Raw genomic sequence first — 26898 nt, 5'->3', positions numbered from 1 at the left:
GACTGCTTAAGTGCTCTTGCATGAAAATGAGCGGGCACTGTCAAAGATTTGCTCATTTTATATGATGGACCAGGACAAGGGCCTTTGGTATTCACTTTGAATGTCTGTTCAACATTGATGTCAGGCTTTCAACTGTTGGAATAAAGCATCGTAGATCCCCTTGCACTGTAGTCCTGAGCTCCGCCATACGTTTGCATACAAGGATCTGAGCCTTAGTGGATCTGACAATATCACTTCATGACTCACTGTACTCACAGTGGCAATCCTTTGATCCCCATCACTTTGAATGTTAGATGTGAGAAGCGCACGCACACATGCATTGGGATGCATTTGGCCCCCACCACAGGAGACGCTGATGCACTCAATAGAGCCAATTAGAGAAGGAAGCATTTAGTGATTCATGCAACATTTGACACATCCCAGTGGATCTCCCCTTCCCATCCTTTCTCTCTTTCCTCTCCCCTCTCACTGCCCCCCCCCTCTCTTTTTTTTTTCAATCAGTCTCCCTGTGTATGTGCATGTATCTCACTGGCAGATGAGAATGAGACTCCTCCATCCTGTTCAACTCCATTAAGCAGCTAGTGTGCCTCAGTTCACCACAAATCATAATCTGCTCATGGTGAGAGGAACTATTCAGCATGGATGGGACTTGACGCCATAGAGTCACATTGAGTTTAAGTGAGGGACTGTGTGTGTGTGTGTGTGTGTGTGTGTGTGTGTGTGTGTGTGTGTGTGTGTGTGTGTGTGTGTGTGTGTGTGTGCGCGCACGTCTAAACTATTTGCACATCACACCTAACACACATCACAGCTACTGTCCTGGAATTAGAGGGCAACCAATGGAAAATACACTCATGTCACCTCTTGAACATGCATCGGTATCACTATCTCGCTGCGGATGTGACATTTCTTGGCTCGTGGATGAGTGCTTTTTTCAATCTCCTCCTCTTCCCCTCCGCAGGGGGACAGGGGGTCAGATCAGGAGTGCAGAGCAAGGTGGGTTGGTGTGACTTACTGACTCTGTGGTTTTATTCCACCTCCCCCCGTGCAGACCTCACTGTAGGACACAGCAGGACTTGTCAGCCACCACTGAAACAAATGTTATACTGATAAATCTTGCCTGAATTCAGATGCGACAGGCCAGCGTGTCACTGCGGAAAAAAAAAAAAAAAAAAACTACTCCCCACGTCTCCCAAGTCAACAAGATGGATCTATTGCTGTGCTGGTTTAGTCAAAAGTGTTCATGTGATTTCTCTGTTTTTGGAGGCTTGTCGTAGAATTTTTGTTGCTGGTAACAGGAATTGGGAGTGATTGACAGAAAGGGTGGAAACACAGGGACTGAAGGAAACAGTGAAGCCAGTGAATTGATGATATTGCTGCTGCCCGTTTTACTCTCTCTCACTATTACCCTCTTTCTTTCTTTTAGCCTCTCTGAGGCCATTATTAGCATGCATCAGTCTTCCATTCCTCAGTGCTCTTGGGGAGGCTCTCACCCGACCAGTTCATATTTAGTCTCCTGAATGAAACATTCATAACTCAGGTATGTGGTCTTAAACACAATGAGTGCTGCTACTTCGGAAAGGCCTGCATCAATCACAGGCCTGGACAAGCCAAGCATGAGATAAAAACAAGCGCCCCTGTCAAAGCAATTTGGGCTCACCTCGGGGACGGTGTGGGGGTCACGGGCATAGAGGGATCCACACGCACTAACAACATCATTTGCATTTTCAGGGGCCACCCATGTCTCAGTGGGATTATTATTTTTGCCTTTCAGCTTCTTTATCTCTTAAATACACAGCCATACAGTAGTGTAGCCTCATGTTAGCTCTGCCTGGTTTATTTTCAGACTTCAGCCTCGCTCTGTTGTGTAACCTACCTCTCAGCCCCCAGTATTTTTCACAACACATTAGTGCTGAATTATGGGTATGCATCATGTAATTATTGAAGAAATGCCCACAGAAAAGGCTTTCCCAAGAGACTCAACTGTTATTATTGTTGTTATTATTACCATCATTAGTGCTATCAGCTTGTCTGCAGAATAAATATTCCAGCTCTCAATTGTAGGACAATTGCTGATTAATCCAGTACAAACAAGGCAGTGCAGTGCGCAGTAACCACCTCCGATCTCATTCCACATCGGCCCCTATCCTACTCTCCCTCGTCTTCTCCGATGCTGTTGAATCTCTAATTAAACCACGATCAGGAGAAAAAGGAAGCACCCTGGGATGCTCTGACCACCCAGCAGTAAACCTCTGTGGGAAACCAGTAAGACCCCCCCACCCCCCCAACCCCAACCCCTTTTCTGTTATCCTCCCTGCTTCTCTCACTTACACTCAGACTACAACTATTTGCTTTGACTATATTAAATAGTGCATTTCAATTTGTGGTCCAGTTGAGACCCTGGCAGACCCCCTTCCTCTTTAAATTTCACATGCCTGTGGGTTTGCTCGCGTGAGTCGGAAGAAGCTGCATACAGGAGAAACACAATTTTGACGTCCAGTGTACATAGAAACCTCAGTGGATACATGCAGATACTGATGCTCTCAATAATCGCTGAACCGTAGACACAACTCCCTGCATGCCTTTCCCCTCTCTCATGCTCCCTCTCTTTCAGTTTTTGAAATATCACAGCTGCCGCATGTCTTAGCGTGCGATCCAGGTGCTGTTTGGATGTCTAAAGGGTCCCCAGTGCCGGAGAGAAGACAGAGCCTCAAGGTCTGCTCTGCCAATAAAGAGAGAGAACAGGTGAAAACAGAAAAAGGAAATTAGTAACAGTCTGCTCAGTCACACAAACGCAATTGCAGCCAGCGTGTCCCAGAAGAATAGACGCATACTCCAAATTGTTTGGCAAAAAAAAAACCTAGAACAATTGTGAACAAACCGAAGCAAAACAGGGCTTATATTCTACATACATGAAACGGTTTAAGTTCCAGCTGCTCTCTGCAGCAGAGCTCCTCTTCCAGTGGAAATGTGTCCCAAATGAGAGCTGGTGCTTCAATCAAAGCAGACGGTTAGAACGACGAACAATTAAAATCTTTCAAATGTAGAAGGATGGGTTTGGATTTTTCGCTAGTCTGTAAACAGCGCTCACATGCCATATGCTGTGTATATTGAAGGAGGTATTGGATGCTATCATTATTTCTCCTCTCTATGCCTGTCATACACAACTTTTGTGCTGAAAACTAGTCTGCTACAACCGAAAAAACAAACACCATTTAGATCGTCACATATTGACACAAAATTTACTGAAATCATTAAATGAACAAATATATGATTCAAAAAAGTTGGGCAAAAAGTCAAACATTTGTTTGAGGGGTGAAGTTGCAGTGGGGATGTTTGATGTGTTTCTAAAATTCTGGCCATGTTTATGTCGCAGTTGCATTAAGGGATCACTTCACAGCCAGTAACAGGGAGGAATGATACTGACTATTACTATATCAATAATCATATGACAGGAGAGGATAGTATTAAAGTTTAAGATATAAAAATATCTGAACCTATGCTTAAGAACAAAGTGTATTATTTTTACCCAACAAAAGTATTGATATGCATGTTTTAATATAAACAGTCTATGTCATAAATAAATACACCCACCCTGTGTAGGGCTGTTATTTTCAGAGCCTAAATATACAATCTTATCTTAGTCAGCATCACTTCAGTGCCATTTTCCTGTTTGTGTGCAGGTTGCATTTATGAAGCAGATGGATGTCACCTTAGACTGAGAGTAGGCGTTCAATCGTGGGTGTTATTCAAAGTGGAGAGAGAGAGAGGCACACTGAGTCCAGTTGTAATAAAAATGAGTCAGCCAACGGAAACGGGGTGGCTTCCTTCCTTCCTTCCTGCTTTCCTTCCTTCCTTCTCCTCTCTCTGCACCTCTGAGGGAATTTAGTCATTGTGTTTTTTCTCTCCTGTTCAGCAGGTTGTTTTGCCTGATAAATGAGCAGCATTTGAATCGAACAAAGAAACTGCACTGAACAGTAAAAAAGTTGGTTACACTTTATTTGGATAGTCCGCCCACATGGAGCATGTTATCTTTGTTCAACTAATGTTCAGCAATGTATTTACACATATTCAACAATTAGTATACCATTTAGTGGTTAGAGTGAGGGTTAGCCAAACAGCTGAATCTCAATTAATAACCTGTTGAAATGTTACTAATGCTCTGTAAACACTCTGTAGGTGAACTATCCAAATAAAGTGTTAGCAAAAGGTTTCCTCATCCTTCCTGTCTTTCCACCCTCACCTTTTTTGGACTGTTTGCATGTAACAGTTAAGTAAGATAGGTAAAAGTGTTTGGTGGTGGGAAAAGTGTGTAGGGGGGCATCTGTATGCCTGGCAAAATGGAAATGTTGAGAACTGGCACCCACATACCATACCTGATCGCAGCAGCAGAAAGCTGTAAAAGCCGTATCCCTACCAGTGCCAGAAACAAACTCATTTTTTCGCTGAGATGAAGAAAAAAAAGAAATGTCTTTCAACCTGCATCCGCTTCTCCATGCTGAGAACAAGGGAAGCTTTCAGTTGAGTATTGAAGAGAGAGAGGGAGAGAGAAACAGACAGGGAGGAAGAGGGAAAGTGAACAAGGCGCAGTACGTGGATCGGGAGCCGTTTCATCACTCATTGTGCTGTGAGACTGTCCCACTGCTCGGGCTCAGTGATGCCAACTGTTCGTAGGAAAGTGTCCTGCTGAGTGCCGTCTATTGGCTGCCACTCTGAGAACATTTGAGGCAACATAAAATGGGCAATTTTGCATAATGCTAACCTCGTTTCTACTGGAAAAATTTTCTAAACTTCTCGGCTCTAAATTGAATTCAAACCCTGAAGAAAAACTGCCGCTTTCAGCCTTTTGGACATTAATGTCTCCTCTAATGTGGCTCATCACCTCTGGACTGAGCTGGAGTTAAAAGTACATTGTCAAACCTGCCACTCGACACTGTTCAAATTCCACTCATTTCCTTTGACTTCAATTCGAATGTGGCACATTATAATTGAGTAGCAGTTTCACCACTGCAGGTTATTTCCCATAGTGAAAATTGTGTTTTGAATAATGACTCAAACAATAGTCGCCCAAGTGTGTCATGACCCTGTTTCCTTCATACTGTGTGTCAGCAGTTCTTGCTCCAAATTCATTTTTCTTTTGTTCACAACTCAGTTATCTGCAGGGAGGAGTAGCATTAGACTTGCATGTGACTTCCTCTTACCTAAAAACAGGCATAAATGTTTCTTTAAGTGTCGTGTTTGTGTGCAAGCAAGCTTTTGTGCCCGACTCAGTGTCTGTGTGTGTGTGTGTGTGTGTGTGTGTGTGTGTGTGTGTGTGTGTGTGCGCTAATTGCCCCAGTGAAAGACAGATTCCTATGCAGCTGGAGCTTATCCCAGCAACATGACCCCTAAGTCACAACTAAAAAGGGTCACCAACAGGAGACCTTCATTATGCCACAGCCCAATGCAAATCAACCACAGTGACAAACTCCAGTGTTTAAAAAAATAAAAACCACCTCTGAAAAGGTGAGAAGGGGCCGCGTCCGCCTGTTTCTGAGTCGTCCTTTTTCAAGGTGAGCTCCCCAGCGCCATCATAATTGAAAATTAAGTATTTTCCGCAGTATAATTAAATGGTGACCTTTGAACTCAAATGAGACCTCAGACACATATTAAGAGATTAGTGGGCTATTCACACGAAGACCCGCACAGACACACAGACACACACACACACACACACACACACAATGACAAGGTAACAGGCGATGACAGCTTCTTAATTATCACGCCACCAAAGTCGTTAAAGCACAGCCTCCTACATCACCTCTCGATTTCTACAGCCCATAAGTTCAGGGAATATCTCATTTATTTTTAATTAATTATCAGATTGCACCATAAAGGTGGTAATAATGACAAGGAAGAGGGCAAGACAGCTCCTCAGGGGCTAATTCAGGGGGGGGGGACGGGATTCATCTGTGAACTTTTGAAGTTTTGGATGAGGAGGAATCAAAGATGTTGCTCTGTGTTTACTATGGAAAACATATCTATTTTAAATGTAACGTTATATATTTGGCATCATTTGAACAAACAGTTGAAACTACACCACATATTTTCACAAGCTTTCATCTAGTATACACGCGTACGAAGCGTCTCTGCATAGCTGCTTAATTGAAACAGATTAGTCGGGGCAAGGGCTTCTGGACCATCTTTTCAGTGCTCACTAAGTAATATTATTTTCATTTACTGTCCACTTGCTACCTAATGTCTCACTTCCAATTATCTCACTCTGCAGAAAACTTTGAAATACTATTATCACTTTCACTATTATGGATTCCAAATGAGTCATAAATTAAAGTGGAGGATATTTTTATATGTGGAACAGGGAGAAAAATGCTGTGAGCCTTTTCCCATTTCAACAAATGGAATCATCAATGGAGTTTGGTCGGTATAAATCTTTTAGCAATGTTAATATTAATATGATTAATGATTATGGATGTAGGCATTTTTTATTCATGCAGAATTAGTTTGATAGGGCTCATTTAAATCGACTTTAATGCGTTTCTTTTTTTTCAGGTCTTGATCGCTGCAGTCAACTTTTGCAAAGATCACTACAATTTATTCATATGATCAGAAAAATAACTGGATGAGGACAATGAGATGTCTCTGCGGTGAAAATAATACTAACTGATGCGCCACTTGCTCTGCTATTAATGTAGTATTATAGGTTTTGTGGGTCAAAAGGCAGATGGACTGAAGTGTAGTAATAGCATCACTTAACTGGGATCAGCGCAGAAACCAGAACACTCACATCAATCCCTTCACACAGACTGGGAGGGGATTGTTATGTGCTTGGAGCTCAGCAGTGGTTTAAATTGATTAGTAAGCGGTGGCTCCTACTTAGCCAGAGGAGAGGTCTGCATTTAAAAGAATCACAACAGCTCTTAATCTTGGCCCTGAACGAGGGCAGAGCAAAGGCAATCAATAGCATTAGAATTTAGTCCTTACTCCCACTTATCTTTGTCTCGTTCTGTAATATAAGGAGTAGAGCGAACACAAGCCTTGAAAAGACTCAGTGCATAATTCAAGCCAAATGTCAGCAAGCTATATGGTGATGTCAGGAAATGTGTTTTGGCTCATGGTCAATCAGGGGCCCCTCAGCGCAGCACGAGATCAGCCGCTCAACCGAAAGTCCCAACCGGCTGCTGCTTCAACCAGAGATTGAGTGAAGTCTTTTGATATCGACTGGATTTTGGACTGAAGTGTTTTCTTCCCGCGGCTCAACCTTATTCACTGACTGCATGGGAAATATTTCAATGACATATTACACTTCATTTTGTATCTCTCGCCCCTGTCCACTGCTGTATATAGCCGCCTGCGCAGCAGGGATAAATCACTTCCCAGCCAGCTTATTACATGAAATGAAGGAATTCATCATGGTGACAGTCGGCCGTTGCGAGGCGTTCACTGTGATTTATCTGGGAGAAATTGATTGATTCATTAACACTGAGTGAACAGTGCTTTGCTCTGGGGGCAGTGCGGTGTACCTTGCCACATGCCGCTGCGCGTGTTGAAAGAACACGTCTCCAGTCTGGAGGTCTTAGCTGGGCGTCCCCTGTAGCAACATACAGGGGATCCTATGTCGTCAGCTCAGCTCATTACCTGGCCAGTGTAGTCAGTGGCCCAGAGCTTTGTGGCAAAGAACAGAGCATTCCTAATTAGTCCGTCCATATGCTTTCCAATATTACGGAGACTGCCTTATAATACGACAAGGCATCCTGATTTAACACTATCGGCTCAAACTACAGTACAAAAGATTTTAAGTAAACTTGTGTTCACAAATAATTCCAGTTTGTAGTTGTAAACCAGCCTTTGTAAACCTTCAAAATAAATCTGCATGAGAAATTCAATTTTATGTGTAGAAAAGATTTGTATGACAGCATGGGGTCTTCTGTGACCCAGCTGAGTTCATTATAGATAATGACAATAATGGCAAACATTACTGTACTGTGTATGAATGTAAACTCACCTGGGTCACAGGAGAGCCAGCGCCGTTCTGCCTCTTGAAAATCCACTGCGTTTCAGGATCTGCGGTTAAGGTCAAGGTAACGGAACCACCTGCCCTCTGATTGGACTCGCCTTGTGGTCGGACTGTCGTTGTCCAATCAGATTCAGATGTAAAAACAGGGTCAAAATTCATTCAGTCATTTTTGACTTTGTGTCATTCACAAATTTTATTCACAGTCTCTTTGTTTGATTTTTTGCATATACAAATCTTTTACACCCATCTACAAACTTGAATTTCTCATGCAGATTTATTCTAAAGGTTTACAAAGGTTACAACTAAAAACTTTAGGAGCCATATAACAGAGCTTTAGCTCAGACACACTGCAGAGTGAAGTGCACTGGACCAAATTACTTCTGAAAGTCTGTCTGATGCAGCACCTACACTGAGCCATATGTGACAGTTATGAATGCCTTGTACAGTACAGTACAGTATACACACTGATCGATAGTTTTGCTCGACTGAGATGACAAATTACTGTGTTCAACTTTCAGTGTGTCCCTCAAGGTTTGTGTATGCACTTTGATGAGGAAACTTTGTGTCATTTCCAAGGCTGCAGTGTTCCTAAAGTGCATGACAGGTACGATGTGTTTAACAGAGTTTAAGGAGAGCTTTGACAGGTGTTTTCATTCATGTTATGGGTTCTTGTGCCTCTCTGTTGGCTCTCCTCCTCTCCAATTGTCTGTTTTGTGAATGTTAGAAAAGGCTTTATTCCTTATTCCCTGCTTCCATTTCATTGGATTAGTAAAAAAAAAGTCCAATGGTTTCATCTAGTGTTGAGCTGAGGTAGTGATTTTGATTAAAGAGCTTTTCAGGTGCCTTCTTCACATCCAGATTTTGCATCAATAGCTCTGCTATTGAAAATCCTCAGGTGTTCCAGCGGGGGCTGACCCATATTCACCGCCCTGTTTCCGGAAGAGGAGCAAGTGAATACATTGGGAAAGTTTTGTTAAACTGTGTCCTCTAAGAAAAAGTTTTGTTTAAAGTTGTGACAAGGTCAGTGGGAGACCCAGTCCTGATGAAGAAAGGAGAAAAAAGGAACGTACCTTGTGATGAGTTATAAGAGGAGACACAACAGTATGGTGAGCTTGCTGGCTTGCAACCTGTTCCATCTGTCTTTGTGTCCGACTGCCTGTTCTTCTGTCTCATTTCATCCTTTTCATCTGCTGCACGCACAGCGCTGCAGCTGAGGATTACTTTCAATATCAATGAATCTATTGATTTTTCGTTGTGGGTTAATAAAACACGTAATTGATTAAAAATAATGACAAATTGTTCCAGATACCGGAGGCCAAATGAATGTCCTTAAACTTCATATCTCGTTTAGCAATGCGAAAAAGAGAGGACCGGCATCTGCCTCGCATTATTACCAGTAGAAATCATGGTAAAAAACTATGACAAATAAGACTTGGGTTGTATGAAACCAGAATTTCCTTTTAAGTGATTAGCTGAATATCAAAGTTTATCAGCTTAGTCCTTCCTCCTATATATTCCCCTGTGAGAGACGCTGCTGGGCTGCTGTGCTTTGAGAGGAGATACTGCACAATCAGAGAAAGAGCCTCCAGTCAGATCAGAAACAAAACCGACGGATTCTCCGCAATCTGCATCTCACCCTGTTCCTTCGTCTTATCGGAGCCCTCCAGCCGATGCCAACAGGGCAGTGCGGGCCAGAGAGGGCGTGTCAAGCTTCACTGGTGACGTCACCAAAAAGTGGCGCTATTCTCGGGGGTGGAGGTTGGTGCGTGGAGGGCGGGTGGGCGCCAAATTTGAAGGTGATTAATTAAATTCGACGAGAGCAGGGCGGGTCTGAAGACATTTCTATTTTGAAAAGAGTTGGCATCTGCCTCAGCAGCAACTCTGAGAAAGAAAGATAGGAGACTTTTCAAACACATTTTAACAAGCTGCCATTGTGAGCAACTGAACGAGTCTGTCTGGTAGGAAACGTGCAGCAGTTTGCCGTTACAAAATGCCAGTACTTGCGAAAACGAAATAATGGAGCTTTTCCAGAAGACTGCGGAGATAAACATAGGAGTGTCATAGTACAATAACTGCTGGAGATTTACTCTCCTCTTGTGATCAACCATCTGTTGCTGTCCTTGAGAGCTGCACTCTAATTCGATTTGTGCGCAAGAAACAGCTGGCAAATATCATTATTGTATTTTCTTCCGTTTAGAGTGCATAGGTGTTGACAGATCGGAGCAATAATGTGAAAATGAATGTACAAATTACCCCATGATGAAATTAATCAAAAATACACTTCTCTGCAACAGTGTCAACCAAAAGACAACCTGTACAATTCCATTAGTTGCCATTTAGGAATATTTACTTGCACTGCGCTGAATGTCTCCTTTGTGTGACAGACTTAATTGCAGTAAGAGTCATTTTGAAAGTCTAATCTTTTGGTGTGTGTGTTATGGGAGTAGACACACACACACACACATTTTTTTTAATATCTCCCTTTTTCATGTTCTCCACTGTGGCATGCGTTACATCCCAAAGCATATATATATATTTTTTTTTTAGGGCAAAGATGCATTTTTGCTGCAACAGCTTCCAGCCCCTGGGCCCACTCGGCCTCGATGACCTCTGGTTAGTGACCTGCAGTAATGAGAGCTGGTGCACGGTGCAATCTGCCCTCCCTGAACACGTCACAGTTCAGTCTGGTCAGATGCTATACCTCCCTCGCACACTCCACGGTTGGAGATGTCTTTAATGAGAGAGAGAGCTTAGACATGAGAATGGAAGGCAAAAGTGAAATAGAGACATTCTAAGACAAGTATTAGAGTGAAAGATAGTGTTGCAGTGTGTGTGTGTGTGTGTGTGTGTGTGTGTGTGTGTGTGTGTGTGTGTGTGTGTGTGTGTGTGAGACACAGAGAGGAGTTGATGAGTCTCTAACAAGGAGCTTCATCAGAGTGAGGAATGAGCTGCCAAGCAGGATCTTTCTTTTGACCTACCTTGGAGAGCAGTGGATGGATGGATGGACAGATGGGTGGATGGATGGATGGAGGGAGACAGAGCAGAGAGAAATAGGGAGAGCATCTACTGAAGTGCTGTGCACAGGCTCCTTTCTTCATTGCCTGTCAAGGTAGCTCGTCTGTCTGTCGGAGGACAATCACTTATCTTCGTGCTCTGAACCCGCAGTCACAACTTGGAGCACCACCAGTGCGCAGGCAATGACCAGGGAAATGATGCAGCGGATATGATGGATAAAGAGGATACACACGGTGACTGCTGCTTTTGGCAGCATACCAGCCATATCTCTTCCCAAGCTGATGTATTGTAGGGAAGGGGTGGGGCTGGGGGGATTTTTGCAAGTACAATCTGTAGATAAAAGGTCGATACCAGCATGGAAATGTAGTTAAGGTGGACCTTTATGTACCTGAAAATTGAGTTTAACCTTATTTTTCTCCTGGATAAAATATTCTCGAAATGTCAACATAATTCAGTTTTTCTAATATATTTATTTTTCTTTGAAGAGAAATTTTCTCTGGTTGCTTTCCTGCTTTCTCCCTCTCCCCCTTCTTCTTCTTCTTCTTCTTCTCCTTTCCTCTTCTCTCTCTCCATCTCAGAGCTCAGTGCATGCATCGCTCTGGCATTAGTATGCACACTGAATTCAGTCACACTTTGATGTGCAGCCACATGATTTCACAGTCCACCCTGGTGGCACAGATCAAATTTACAGGTATGTAGAGGCAAGACTGATGAGGAGATTCAAGTTTTCACTTCATCTCTACGTAAGGGTTTCACAGTTAGGAGACAATATAATGCCTATGGCACATGCACTGTATGTGAATATTGTCAACACAGGACTGAAAATTCAATCGTTTGCTTGTTTTTCTTTTCATCATAACTTTGCATGAACAAGTTACGAGGCAACAGAAAAATAAATGTAAAACTATTTAATTCATTCCGTCTCTGTGTTTCTTTGCAATTAAGTCTTCTCAGAAGAGAGACTGACCTTGAGAATCAGCATGGGCCTGAGTTGAAAACAAAGTCATGATTCTAATCTTTATAATTAATGGCTACAAGAGACTGTGTCATTCATTACTGTTGATATTTAATCTGGTAGATGGGGAATAGTTTCTGTGACTGAATCAAGGCATATTTCAATTCATGATTGATTCCTCTCTGCACAGGGTTGCTACGGAAGATGAAGCAATCACTCTCAGTCAGACAAGAGAAAAAGAGTGAAAGTTAGAGCTTTTTCTTTTCACAGAGCTCCAGCATTCAGGAAGTCAATTCAGCGTCATGACGTTTGATAAGAAGCCACAGGAATCTTTAAAACCATTTGATTGCGCTATTTTCTCTGCACACAGAGAAAACATGTGATTCGCATAAACACTCCCAGAATATAAAAGTATTGATTCAAAGAGATGTCAATGGTGTGGAAACTTTGTTGTTGTCTTCATCTCTGTGGGGATGGGAGACGGCGGTTTGTTAATGATAAACTCCTCAATCATTTTTAGAATGAATCATCTCGCTCATCGTTGTGGTACGCGGTTCATTTTTCTCTGTTGTGGCCTCGACAATAGAAACAGATGAGACTGAGACTCTTCTCCCATTTGTGTTACCACATCAAGATGTTATCTCCAGCTTAAAAGCTTATCAAGCTGACAGTAATGATATTGAGTGACTGAATTGTATGTTTTGATGGATATCGCTGTGAGTAATCTGATGCCAAATTGTGTTCCACTCCTCATATTGTTCCGATTTTAGACACTGCAAATAACTACGCTCCCCTTCTCCTCTCATTCTTACCCCCATCAAAACCTCTCGTCTCGCTTATAGTCATTTGTCATAGCTTCCCCAAAGGTAGAGAAATAGGTTGAAAACCCATTTTAGTGCTCTGTGACACAAAAATGGATTATCATTGTCCAATGTCTATTTGGTCCGTAGTTAATCTGTTGTACATTGTGAGCTGTGCCTTGTTTTCAATAGTCTCCATTCTGCTCTCTGATAAGGCTGAGAACCTGTCTGTAAAGGTATCATTGCTGCTTTATGAGAAGGATAATTAGCTTCTACAGTAAAGAAATACCATTCAGAGTGGTGAGAATTAACAGTGAAGCCTCCTCTCAAATCATTTTCTCGCTATCTTTGGCTACAATTACATGTTATCTTAGATAATATGGAACGTATGCTCTGTCTCTGCTTCGTCTGCTGGAAACCTGAGGCCTGGTTATGATGGAAAATAGCTGCATTGCACGACACAAAGTTCGACCACGTCAGAAGGCAAAAGTGTTAATAGTTGTCTCAGCCACACTGGAAGATGAGGTGAAAGGCTCAGTTTATATATAATTTCATATTGTGATATTAAAAATATAACCAAGCTCAGAGTACGCTCTGCATATGATATGACAAAAGTAACAGCTATGGGAAATTATTCAGAAAGTGTCCGTTAATGAAATCATAGGAACCTAGTGAATCACCCTTGTGCCCTTTGTTTGATTCATGAATTAATGTAGTGATGAAAAAACGTAATTCGAGCTGTTCTTTAGCGTATGACCCGTCGTCTAATAAGAGGTATGAAAAAAGGACTGTTACCTGATCATTTTAAATAAAATTTCTGCGGTCATGAAAAATTGTAGCTTTTTATGACAGCTTCACATCACAACACGTCTTCTTCATAATCCACAACGGTCTCCCGTCCTTGCCGCCACGAGAGCAAGGTCAGCTGCTAAATGCCACATCTGACATCCTTACTGTGCATTGTCAAACAGCAGCTAAGTGTTTAGCACATTGATTTTCCTCCTTTTTGCTCTTACTTGGATTGATTATCACTTGGAAGTCAGTCTTTGGGAAAATGATCAATGCTCTGCCGTACAATTATCATCTCACGAATGCGTCATTTAAAAGCCAATATCCGTTTTAATAAGGTGCTCAGTGAAAAACACTTTGTCATGCACACGTCAGCCAGTGACACGGGACCTGAACAGAGAATGCAGGCGCTGAATTGTAAAACGTGTGCAAAAGCTGTGAGCTTTTTAGCAATAGATTGTGTGCGTTTGACACATTTGTAGAATGTTAGCGATAGCATACTGTAGGCCGCATGCTGAAGACCAGACTGCCTTAGCTCAAATGGGCCTCCAACAGTTACACGGTAAAGCAGGGTCACTTTTCACTATTTACTAGCCACAAACAGCCGAGAGGTATGTGTTTGTGTTTGTACTGTGTGTGCTAGTGCATTTAAATTGCTGGTTGTGCCTGCAAGTGTTTACAATAATATAAATAAATAAATGAGAGAGGCCATTAAAAGACAGACACTGAGCTGTAGCCAACTGCTTTAATGCTTAAAGGCAGCATTAAAACATGCAAACATGCCAGTGAGAAGGATATGAGCTTATTAACATTTATTGCATATGAGGCCCAGTTATGCAAAATCATGTGATTCCCTGATTGCTCGGCTTTACAGAAAGTGGGCAGATTATTTGCACAGCAAAGTGCCCTTTCTCTACATACACTACTCTGGGAATTTTTGCATGCATCCATAATTTGATGTTAAGTGCCTGCTGATGCATTATGCATGCTAGATAATGCATTGTGTGTAAGCCAGGCAGACCTCGCCTGAACCTGGGGCGACATGTCGTTCCAGACCCCACACGCACAAGCCGCAGTATAGCGTGATTGCTGGTTGAGACAGCCACCGTGCATCACACCTCCTCCACTGTGTCACTCTGTGTTGCACAGTATTAAGAATAGATCTCAGACCAGACAGTAACTACACCCTATGTCACACTAAACAATCACATATAGCATTTTGGAACCTTACTTTGAACCGTTTTCAAAACTTTTTCCTTCCTCTTAGTTTCCTCCTTTTTTTTTTCCTCCGAGGAGGTGAACTGAAACTCATGGGTTATATTCAGGCCATTTTCCAGGCCTCACAGCATCCAATTGTTTTCTCCCAAGGAATGTCACTTTTTGAAGGCTGCTCTGTGGTGCCGTTCAAAAAGGCAGTTTTGTGATTTTGAATGGACAATTTAGTTGCTCATTTCACCATCCGACTCTCATTTAGAGCGAGCAGTGACCTGTGTCATATGGACATTGAATAGAGGTCAGGCCTCACCAATTGAAGCCTACTGCAGGGTGCAGTAAAACACAGAGTGGTACGGCCACATCTGCAGGCTTGGATTCAGTGGTTGTGTTGTGTTTTTAAAGACAAAAAAGAAAAAAGTATAAAGAGTGTGCGCGAACACAGACACGCACACAAGTAGAGAGGAATAAAGTGAGAAACAAGAAGTGATAAATAGAAAATTGCTGGCTTTATCTAATGCACCTCTTTATATGAGTGTGACAGCATACAGTAAATTCTATATTATACTGTTTCTGGCACTGCACTACACTATTTCTGGCCTCGTCCTCCTGTCATGGAAATAAGATAAGCAGGATGCAAGTGAAGGGACACAAGCCACCTCTCCCCTTTACTGCAGGTTTTTATTTTGACACCACATTTAAAATGCAACGAAGCCCATCTTCATAGAAAATGTAACTGTCGTGCCTATAAAAGAGTATCCAACAAAGTTATGCTTACACCTGAAAGACCACGGAAGTAGGTTATATCCTGCATATATTTAGCATAATCACCCCTCTTTTTTCCATTCATTTGGAAGGTAACTTCTGAGAACTTTTAATGTGTTTTCTCCAAAGTGTTTTTTTTTGTATTATTTTACCTGCCAGCTATTAGTTTTCATCACTTTTCTGAACAACCATGTGGGTAATAAAAGCTTGGATTGACATTTAAGCTGTAATGGTTGTCAGCAGCCCCTCGGTAGCGCCCCTCCCTTCACTAGGGCTGAGCTTGGTAGTGGGTCTTCTTGCGGCGGGCTGAGTCCATGACACGGAGAGTTATATATGCCAGGGCATTACAGAGCCCCTCTTAATCCGGTTTGTCATGCTGCTCCCTCTGGACTGGGGTAATTTCATGGTGCTGAACTGGTATTGATAGAGCCTTGGTAAATGAGGCACGCAGCAATCGTTAACTTTAATAACCATAAAGATGTGAGCATTGGAGTCATACAGGCCCATGAGAGGAAACCCATACAGGTGATTAAGAATCGACCAGGGCCGTGGCCAGCAGCACCTTGCATCTCTTATTCGTACTAATGGAATTACCTGTTAAAGATGTCAAGACTATTACCACCAATGGTGCAATTGCTGCATTATACTTTTCCTATTCAGTAAACTGGAGCCATTTCCATGTCTTCATGCATCGAGAATACCTGTTAAAAGGAAGGTGAATACTAAGATTTTTCTCTGTATGTCTTTTATTTCCCCTGGCTTTCTTGTCTTTTTTCAAACCCATTCAGAATACCTTTCTGTACGTTGGGCCCACTGTAGTTGAATAGTACTCAGTATTCTCTTAGGGTATAGCTAGATTCAGAAGTAAGCCATACCAACAGAGGGGAAAAACAACATTGATTCATGTGACTCCAGTGTAGCTGGGTCAGTGGTTCCCGTCAGTCAGCTTGAGCTCTGGAGTGCCCCCCCCCCCCCCCCCCCCCCCAGGTTTGTGGTAGCTCCGGGCGCAACTATAGCTGCTATGTGCACTTGTTTGTCTACTCCCATTACTGTGGGTGATGCTGCCTCAGGAGGAAAGTGAAATCCAGGCCACAGCAGGGTCAGTGAGAAACCAGCCTGAAGCCTTCACTCTGGCTGAGGTCAGAGAAACCATACGGATCGCTCCAACAGGGTGCTGATGCGCACTTGATAAATGGTGGATCCACTCCAGCTCCTGATGCATCAGCGACACATGGGTCAAAAGGTTTTTAGATTAGATAAATACAACAATCCCTGAGATTAATTTGTTTGTTATTCGTGGAGACAGACTGTAAAATGTCCTGAAGCTTGCCTTCCTCTCACTTCTTTAGATGTGTTTAACAGCGAATGGTAGCCTTCCTCCTTGAGGCTGACTTTTATTATTCATTGGCAAGAGTTAGGTGTGTGTAAAGGGCCTTCAAAGTGAGAACAACTGGCTGAGGCTCAAGCCTTAGTGGACTTTACCACTACAAAGAATATCCAAATGATGAGAGGAGTTCATGGGGTTCAATCTTTCAGTGTCCATGTTAACAGATCTGTTCAGCAACATACATATCAGTGTAGCTCTAATATGGCTCATGCAAAGAACTATGCACTATGCATGCAGTCTTTCTCTTCATGCTGCTTCACACGTCGCCTACATACTGCATAAGGTGTGATTCAGAGCGCATTAGCCGTGATATACTCCATCATGAAAATATAGCACTGAGGTCTAATTCTGCTCCATGCTGGGATTTCTCTTCACACACTATTCATTTTGACCAGTCCTGTTACAGAAGTAGTGGAATTTGAGCAGTAAATGAGGGTTGTGTAATTTCTGATAAAATATATAAACCGTATCTGTTGCCAAGGGGAAGGACATGAAAAGTTGTTCCCTGGCACTGCCTCTAAGGCCTCCATTTGGAATCCACTCAGCGGTGCTTTGTAACGTGTTTAAACATTATCCTAAGTAATCAGGGGGAGTGTTCATGAAGTTCCAGCTTGATGTTTAAGTAATGAAAAGCAAAATTCTGATGAGCATCATTAAACATATATGCAGTGGGACAGCTGGCCCGCAGCCACTTTGATGCCTTTGCCTCTTGAAACAGGTCATTAATATCCCTTCCCTCTCTCTTCCCTCCAATCTGAAAAATAAAAACACTAATTGGGACAAACAGAATACAGTTTTTTTTATTCTTTATTTGGACATATCTGACAACTTTTCAATCAGATGCATTTTAGCATGTTTCAAACCGTGCAGCATAAAATTGGGTCATTTTCCATTATGCATGATTTCACAGAAGGATCCGTTGACAGAAATAAATCAACTCAATAAACAATCTGCCGTTTAATAAAACTTTGCAAGGATTTGAATGGACTTGTCTGGCACACAGTACAAAGTGAACAAAGTTACAAAGTGAACAAAGTTACTTTGTACTGAAAGAAGCATTTGGCAACTGTGAGAGGCTCAATTTGTCTTTCAAATGTGAATAATTTTCGGCAATAATTTGAAACGCAGCTCTCACTCTGCTTCTTGAATAACAACTGAGTGTCATTTTTACATTTCTCAGCTCCACATGTCTACAATTATTTACTGACAACGGGAGCTATAATTCCTGTTTCCACCTGAGATGTAAATTCACAATTAGAAGCAGTGGATAGCTGTCAGGCAGAAGCACCGGGGAACAGCAGCAAGCCTGCAGAGAAGGAGGAATTGCAAGGAGAGATGGACTGGGGTTGATGCAGCAGCTGTCTGTTTGGCAAAACAAAGCAGCCACTCCAACACACAGGCAGAAATGGTTCATTTTAACCTGAGTATGCACTGATTAAGTTGTTATGATGAGTCCTTGAAAGGCTTAATTTTTCTCGGGTGCTGTGTTTCTTTCTTTGGCCATATGTTATTACCTAATAACTGTAGCAGTGAGAGGAGTCGTGATAGAGAGATAGAGAGAGAGAGAGAGCTAAAGAGAGTTAAAAAGAGAGGAGGTGACAGAAATGCTTGCTGATGGTGTGCCAGTGAGTACTGCTCTTGGCTACTCTGCATAGATTATAGTTGTTGACGCTGAAGCTGAGCCAAAGTGTAGTGAAAAGAGTTTGTGTTTTTTTGTGGTGACATTGTCATGAGCACCTGCATTTATCTCTGTGTCAAAAAACTGCCACATGCAGTGAGATCAGAAGGAAATCAGCTGCCAGTAGAGTATGTTCTTTATAACTCAGAAGATAAAAAGAAACTGTCTGTAAGCCTGCAGTCTTTTGGAGAATAAATTCTCCTGGGTTTGTTATTGTGACCTTGAATGTATCAACTGAAAAAAATATAGTCATGGGTTGCGTGTTGTACAGATGGGAGACAGATTATAGGAAAAGACAACATAAGGTGTCTTAGTAAGGTATTGGGCCACCACGTGCTGCAGAACAGCTTCGATGCTTCTCTGCATTGATTCTACAAGTGTCTGAACTCTACTGGAGAGATAAACACCTTTTTTCCAAAAGATATTCCGTCCTTTCATGATGATGGTGGTGGTGGAGAGTGCTGTCAGTTCAAAATCTCACATAGGTGCTCAATTGGGTTTAATCTGGTGACTGTGAAGGTCATAGCATCTGATCCACATCATTTTCATATTCATCAAACCATTCACTGACCCCTCATGCCCTATGGATAGAGACTTTGTCATCCTGGAAGAGACCACTCCCATCAGGATAGAAACGTTTCATCACAGGATAGAGGTGATCAATCAGAAGAACTTTGTATTGATTTGCAGTGACACTCCCCTCAGAGGAGACCCAAACCATGTCAGCAAAATGCCCCCTCTGTAGCCTGTGGCTTTTGCACCACTGAACTATTAAATGTGCACTGATCTCTGTAATGCAGGGTTTATGCACTGCAATCCTACTGCAATACCTCTCGCTGTAAATTCATCTATAACTGCATTGATTTGAAGCATCTGAGGTTTCAAGTATTGGCCAGATTATAAAACAAACCCATCCAACCTCCAACCCCTTTTCCAACACCCGTTTTTTGAAAAACATTCAAAATAATTTCACGAGTCCTATTGGGAACGTTTCCGAGAAGAAAGTCCTCATCCTTCAAGCCTTTTTTCTCATAAAACTCAAACATGAATAATGCCGTTTAAGCATCACATAAATCCCACATCTGTGTAGTTTGCCTATCAGTCACATACTCATACACTCTCCTGCCATGCTCTTGGAAGAGGTCAAAATGATTTTCTCTGGCAGTTAGCACTTTTCAGGCTGTCTTTTTGAGCTCCTCATCATATGTGACAGTAGTAATTTTGACCAGCTTGACTGATGATTTGCTCCATGGTCAAGTTCTAAAGACAACAGGAGACGCCATTAACTCGTAACAAAACCCTTCTAGGACTGACTAACTCTAAAAGACAGATGATACACAGTGCGCTGCAAACAACCCATAATGCAACACTTTCTGACACAAAACCAGTACTCTCTCCATTCACAAAGAATATCTCATCTTGTGAGCACGTAATTATCTAGTTGTCAGATATAAGACAACCAACACTTCTTTAAGTATTTTCCAGAAAAAAAAATACTTTCTTATACTCAGACCAGTGTGGTACATTTATCTTAATGTGAAAAGTTATGTATACGTATAACTTTTCCCGGTTCACAAACTCTTTGTGCTCTGCAGAAAACACTTGAATATGAAGTGTGGCTTTTTATCATGAGCCCCCATTCCTTCTCCCTCTCTCTATCTCCACATTTTACAACCTTCCCTCATTAACGGCTCCTAATTGGCCATTGGGCTAAGCTGAAAACAATGAAGCATTGATTTCCTTAAACATAATCACCTCATCCAGTCATTTAATGGCTGCTGTCACTGTGGGCCACCAGGAGAAAAATGACCAGTCAGTGGTCCCATCGATGCCCTTCACCTCCCCTCACCAAAGGCTACAGTGCACAGCCAGCCACTCCATCTTTGCAGGTTGGTTTAACCCCTTTAGCTGCCTGACAGGCTCCAAGCACTACATCCATCACAACCTGCCATCATGTCTCAAGTTGTGGTGATCCTATATCGTACCAGAATGCACACACCGTAACCACTGTGCACTTGAGCAGAAAATATCCATTATGAAATACCATAAGAAATCATATGCATAAATACACAACACGCACAAACTCAGACACAGATAATGGATGGTCATTTACCCCACCCTGAGCTCCCAGCTACCTGAATGGGATTATGTCTAGTTCAAGTGGTCATTTGTCGTCTAAGTGGCTCTCATGACTGGCCCAGTACAGTCATCGTGAAACCATTTACACAGCTCTCTCCTCCACATACCAGATGGTTCATAGTGATCACGCCTAATGTCCACCTGGCTGATGGCAGGACCTCACTCCATGGCTGATACATGCTGGCAAGTGACTGTGTGTGTGTGTGTGTGTGTGTGTGTGTGTGTGTGTGTGTGTGTGTGTGTGTGTGTTAGGGATATCCCCAAGTTCTGATGGCAATAATTATAATAATCATCAGAAGGGTAATCATAAAAATGTCTTTTCCAGAAGAGACATTTTCAGTCAGAAGTCTAAAAGTGAAACATACACTACAATTTTTCACTGAAAAGATCACTTTTGTCCCCCAGTTCAACATTTTTACAAGCTTAATCCCCACAAACCGTGAATTCTTTACATTACCAAAGGTCTGGTAGGAGTAAGTTGTACCATACTTCATACAGAATAGTGCTGAACGTCCCTTAAGACCAACTATCAGTTTTCAATTCTTTCAGTCTAGGTTGAAAATCAACTGGCAGCAGCTCAAAACCTGCTTGATCTTCTGTACTGTACTAACTGTCAACGTGAACTGCAGAAAGTCTATAAAGGTAAACATGAATCATGATACATTTATTGCCCTTCCTGTACAACATATAGAAGGAGGAAGTTGCGCTCCCATAACTGGTGTCGCAATTTCATTCATGATCAGTAGCATTGGTTCATTGCTGTCTAGCAACAGCCAATACCGATCACACAAGTGTAACTATATAAACTCTCAGTTATATGCATATAATATAACTCTTGTGATACCCTCATGCCAATGCCCTCCAACATCCCAACCTCATTTATGTAGCTGAAGGTTTGGTATTGTTGACATGTGTGTACATGTATGTTCACAGTCATACCTTGATTATGTTCCGATATGTGTTACAGGAGATTAATTCCCCCAGTAGAACCCATATGGCTGCACAGGTTCTCTGAGAACTCTCTTTTTTCTACAACTGGTCAATTTGTGAATGTTAAGTGTCCCCTTGGTGAAATGGGAAAACACAGAGTGTTAAATATTTAGGATGCAAAATTGTCTTTGTAACTTAAATCCCATAACCAAAAGTCACACACCAAGACAAGTAACATTCAAACAAGTGATATGAAGATGACAAGGGCTGTGTTTTGTTGTCCCTTGTCAGTTGTTCGACGGTTAAGCCTCTGTAGTGCTAACCAGCATATCAACCACTGAAGCTAGCTGAGGGGATTCAACACAATTCAGCATTCAGTGACGCAATGTAAAGTCCTCACTTATTCAGAGGTATGCTCTGACTTGAAAGCAAGTCTGCAGGTCAGGAAGTTGTCGGTAAAATATTCAACAAGAAAACACATTGTGGGTTTTGGGGTTTTAGCACACTCAAGGGATTTTTCTACTCACTTTTATAGTCAGTGTTCTGCCTCCTCCTGCCCGGAAATATCTAACAACAAGCACTGAGAGAGTGACATTAATACTGCACGACAGCACGGTCCAGCAGGACTGCAAATGTTTGCCTTTTAATCCAGGACTCTGCAGCTTTTGGTCTGGCCACGACAGACATTGGTGGGAATGGGAGAAGAAAACTGTTGCCAAACTTGTCTAGGCTGCTGGGAGCTCAGTTCTGTAATTCATGACCCGAGCCACTTTAAACATTTGCACAGCCAACTCAGCCAGAGAGACACACACCGGTTGTTGTCACACCAGTGGAAGCAAATGCATCTTCCCACCACAGCAGGATGTCCTCTTTAAAACTTGGTACAGCCAAGTGAAATGAGGCACAAACAAGATGGAATGTGGCATTTGCTTGTCTCCTCTTCTTTTTGCACTCTCACCTCTCCTCTCCTCTCCTCTCCTCTCCTCTCCTCTCCTCTCCTCTCCTCTCCTCACCTCTCCTCTCCTCACCTCACCTCTCCTCTCCTCTCCTCTCCTCTCCTCACCTCTCCTCTCCTCACCTCACCTCTCCTCTCCTCTCCTCTCCTCTCCTCTCCTCTCCTATCCTCTACTCTCCTCTGTCCTGGGATGAGCTCCAGTTTAATTGTTGGATGCTGGTGTCTGTTGCGGTGGCTGTCAAGGGAAGATAAAGAGTTTTTCCTGGGGCGTAAGGAAAGGGGAGAGTGGTGATGGAGGGCCTCTCTCCTGCAGCTCCACTGGCTGCATTAGCCCCACGCTTTATAATTGTGTGAAGGGGGCACTTCCAGTGGCTCCCTCATTACTCACTGGCATGGCCAGTCCCTGGCAGCCAGACACACCTTGTCCTCTAGCTCTCTCTCTCTCTCTCTCTCTCTCTCTCTCTCTCTCTCTCGCTCTCTCTGCCTGTCTCACTCATTTCAGGATGTCCCTCAGCTCCAACACCCCCCCTCCCTCCCCTGGGCAATCCTCCCTATTGTTATTTTGACCCAGTACCGCCATCGGCGCATATCGCCTTCTCTTTTCACAGAATTCTTTTGACATCCTCCTTTGTCAGACTGGGACCTATTGCACAGTATTTGCTCTGACTGATGTCACCTGTGTTTTGGAGTTAATGCTTTAGTGTAGCATAGCCTAAGACCATATTTTGTCAGCCATGTAAGTCTAATGACTGCCAGATCGTCGATAGAGTAGCGCAGTGAAAAGATTCATCCTTTTTAATCATATTGACAACATATGGAAGGTATCAATGATTTAACGCCAGCCACATTACGCTTACTGAGTGTATGATGTGATCTTCATCATAGGCTGATTTGTATGGAGTGAGTACAGCCGACGTTGACTGAGAGGAAATTAGATGACATAATTGAGATGCCTGGAGGGCCAATTTGTAACACATACTTCCAGTGCCCAAAAATTGTACTGCAGCACATGATATGATGTGAGGTAGTTGAGGTTTCCAAATCTTTCGTTCACATCATTATTGTTTGTTTGGATTTTTCTGTTAAAGAAAATGCACAGTGTGGTGCGCAGTTGAGCTATAATCGGTTAATGAACACGCTCTGTGGTTGCTTCAGTTACTTTTCACTGATATATTTCCCATTGTCTCACATGTACTGACTGTGTACTGTGTCTGTCTGTGTGTCTGTCTGCAGAGGGAGGTACGTGTGAGGTGATTGCTGCCCACCGATGCTGTAACAAGAACCGTATCGAGGAGCGTTCTCAGACAGTCAAGTGCTCCTGTTTACCGGGGAAAGTGGCCGGGACGACACGCAACAAACCCTCTTGTGTTGATGGTGAGGACAAATCATTTGTTTTAAAATTGTGTTGCTGCTGATTAGTTCTTACTGAAGACTGTTGTGAGGGAAGAAGTTGTTATCTATTATCTATGATACATCTTCTTCCCTAGCCCATGTTATGTATAAACAAGACTAGGTCAAAATGGCTGGACCACATATGCTAAAATCCTGATTTAATAACCATGAAAGCGACTGAAAATATCACCAAACACACAAGATAAAGAGTGTCTTATGTTTAGTTATTTCTCTGCCTCATTTAGTAATAATAGTAGATGTGGTGAAAATAGTTTATTTGCTGTGAAGGAGGCGATGCTCAGTGAATTGGAAGTGTTAATTTGCTTCCCTGAAGCTCCTGAGCAGCCGAGAAACCAAGTCCACGGTTGGCACCCATACATGGTCCAGCCACGTACTATGGCTAGCTAACATGATCCAGCACTTGTTCATTTTACACTGCATGAGTTTGATTAAAAAGCTTCACATATTCCTGTAATGGAAAGTATTTATCTCAAATTCAAAGAAAACATGACAATCTTGTGAAAAAAAAATAGCATTTGACTTAAATTGAATTAATTTTTTTAGACAAAATGATATTGTTTAAAATTATCATCTGAATAAATATATACAAGAAATCAAGATCAGATCAAGTTTTCCATATGAATACATTGAAGGTTTGTGTACATTTCTGCTGAGTTTGGGCTATTATAGTATCACTTTGGCCATGCATGCATTATTAAATTAGAGATTTCTTATTGGCACATTCCTCCAAACTACAGCTACCAACATGACATGTGCATCGGCTGACCATACATACAAATTAGTACCTAAGTACAATTTATTTAATTAAGAAATATAATTATTTAATACCTTACATATATGTAAATACCTTACATACATGTATATATGTAAGGTATTTACATCTGACAGCTACAATCAGGAGTTTACACATTTTCTAGAAGTTAGTTGTTAGATTATGTTTTGAAAATAAAAAATTTGATTCATTTATAAAATATGCCACATTGTTATATATATGAATACCCACAAATGTATAAAATAATAAAGATTTGCTTCACCTCGACCAACATTAAAGTACCTCCTAAATGTTGATGCATCAATACAAATTATTCAACAATATAATAATAATAAAGAAGTTTTATTCTTTATGAACAACTTGTTGCTAATACTTGTTAGTGAACTAAAATGTTGAATGTTTTTGCACGAGTTTTACTTGAAATTTAATATTTTTATCACGTGATATCGCTACTTTCACTTCAGTGAGGAATGTGAATACTTCTTTTATCTGTTATCACTGAATATGAGAAATGAAATGTTCCAAGGTGGGATTATCATCAGGTTTGAATGAACAATTCTGAAAACACTTTGCTTTAATAAACACTTCAGACCAAGACCCACAGCATTTTCCAATATAACTTTACATCTGTGCTGTCTCTCTGCGATTTTCTCCAATAATGAAAATGCATTCTACCATTAAGAACCCAGTAGTGCTGTGCTGCTGGGCATCATGGGAGAGAGAGAGAGAGAGAGAGAGGATGATCCAGTTGGGCTGTTGAACACCTGAGCAAGGAGCACGTTGCAGATCACATCGCCCAAAGCAACTCAGGCTGATGGAAATGAATAACTAATAAACACAAGTCAGGGAAGCTCCAGGCTAGTGCACCTGAATTACCTTAGCTGAGAAAAACAATCAGGCAGAAGAAGCTCTATGAGGGGGGTGGAGGTGGGGGTGGGGGTGGGTGTGGGGGTGGGGGGGCTGACAGGAAGTCAGAAGTCTACTGAGACAGAACTGCGATGCCCCCTTCACTCCGCGGAGCTCATTTACTGCTCCTCAGTCTCGATCTTTTCACCTCCACCTTCAGCAGAGATCAAAGTCATCTCTCTGACTGCCCCTCTCACAAGGAAATAACACCAAAAATATATCCATTATCAGGAATGTTACATGAAGGGCCAGACATGCCAGCTCAGTGGGCTTCACAGGGTTGGTTAGGCACAGCTGACACTCAAGACGATGCTATAATATGAATTAGATATGACCTGAGGATGATACAAGAGAACCTTCTCCTGGTTGGAAGAAAAATTAGCCAAAATCCTATTAAATTTTTCAGTGAACAGCTGAATTTTTAGTCCTTGGGTTTTAATAAAAAAAATAAAATAAAAAAAAAACTGATGTTGTGTTTGCCCTGTGGTTGGAGACATCTCCTGGATGAAACATTTACAGAGCTCTGACCTTGAGATGTAGCCTTTTTAGCAGGCTGTGTTGTCCTTGTACAGAGAGGCAGACAACCAGACGCCGTCTCCTCTGCAGCACAGAACAGACAAGGGACTCTGGACTGCTTTGATATCCTTTGAGATTGTCCTTTTCACTAAACATGGCATAGACAGGCTTCATAAAATACCTGTAAACTGGATATTTTCTTGTCCACAATTAAAAATTACATCTCAGTCGTTCAGATGAACAGCATTGCTTGCTGGCTTATAAAAAAAAAAAATGAAAGCAGAATATAACTTGATGCGTCAGGCTCTTTTTTTTTACAGCGAGATAAGGGAATCTAAAGAAGTTGTGAGCAGAAGATGGACAAAGATATAGAAATCAAAAACTGAATTACACAAACTGACACGTGGAGGTGGAGAGGTGGGAGATGTTGCCACCACTTCATGCCTCTGTGACACCCACAGCGAGACGATCCTTGTTATTAGTATATTGATTAACAAGCACTTATAGACAGAGTGGTGAAAAAATTGAATCGACAGGTCAGTGAGCGGCAACGTGAGCACCCCACTGAAAGAGCTAAGGTGACCTGCCCTCTTAATAATATGATTTCCTTTGGTTAGGGCCTTTACAGCCTCTCTTGGATCGTTTTCACCTGCTT

At 42.1% G+C, this 26898-nt stretch overlaps 1 protein-coding gene across 4 annotated transcripts in view; it reads left to right on the top strand.

Moving 5' to 3' along the window:
• LOC130160954 (chemokine-like protein TAFA-1) overlaps positions 1-26898 on the top strand; it is a 106244-nt gene that overhangs the window by 62840 nt on the left and 16506 nt on the right. For all 4 annotated transcript variants that reach the window (XR_008826073.1, XR_008826075.1, XR_008826074.1 and 1 more), the window contains exon 3: positions 23870-24010. Coding sequence is in view for 1 of the 4 variants with exons in the window: in XM_056363806.1 (XP_056219781.1) it covers positions 23870-24010 (141 nt within the window). In the remaining 3 variants the exon portion in view is untranslated. The remainder of the gene's footprint in view (positions 1-23869; positions 24011-26898) is intronic.

Source organism: Seriola aureovittata, chromosome 2 (genome assembly GCF_021018895.1).
Source record: "Seriola aureovittata isolate HTS-2021-v1 ecotype China chromosome 2, ASM2101889v1, whole genome shotgun sequence".
NCBI lineage: Eukaryota > Metazoa > Chordata > Actinopteri > Carangiformes > Carangidae > Seriola > Seriola aureovittata.
Note: the sequence above shows the minus strand (reverse complement) of the source record. Positions and strands in the feature narration are given on the sequence as shown.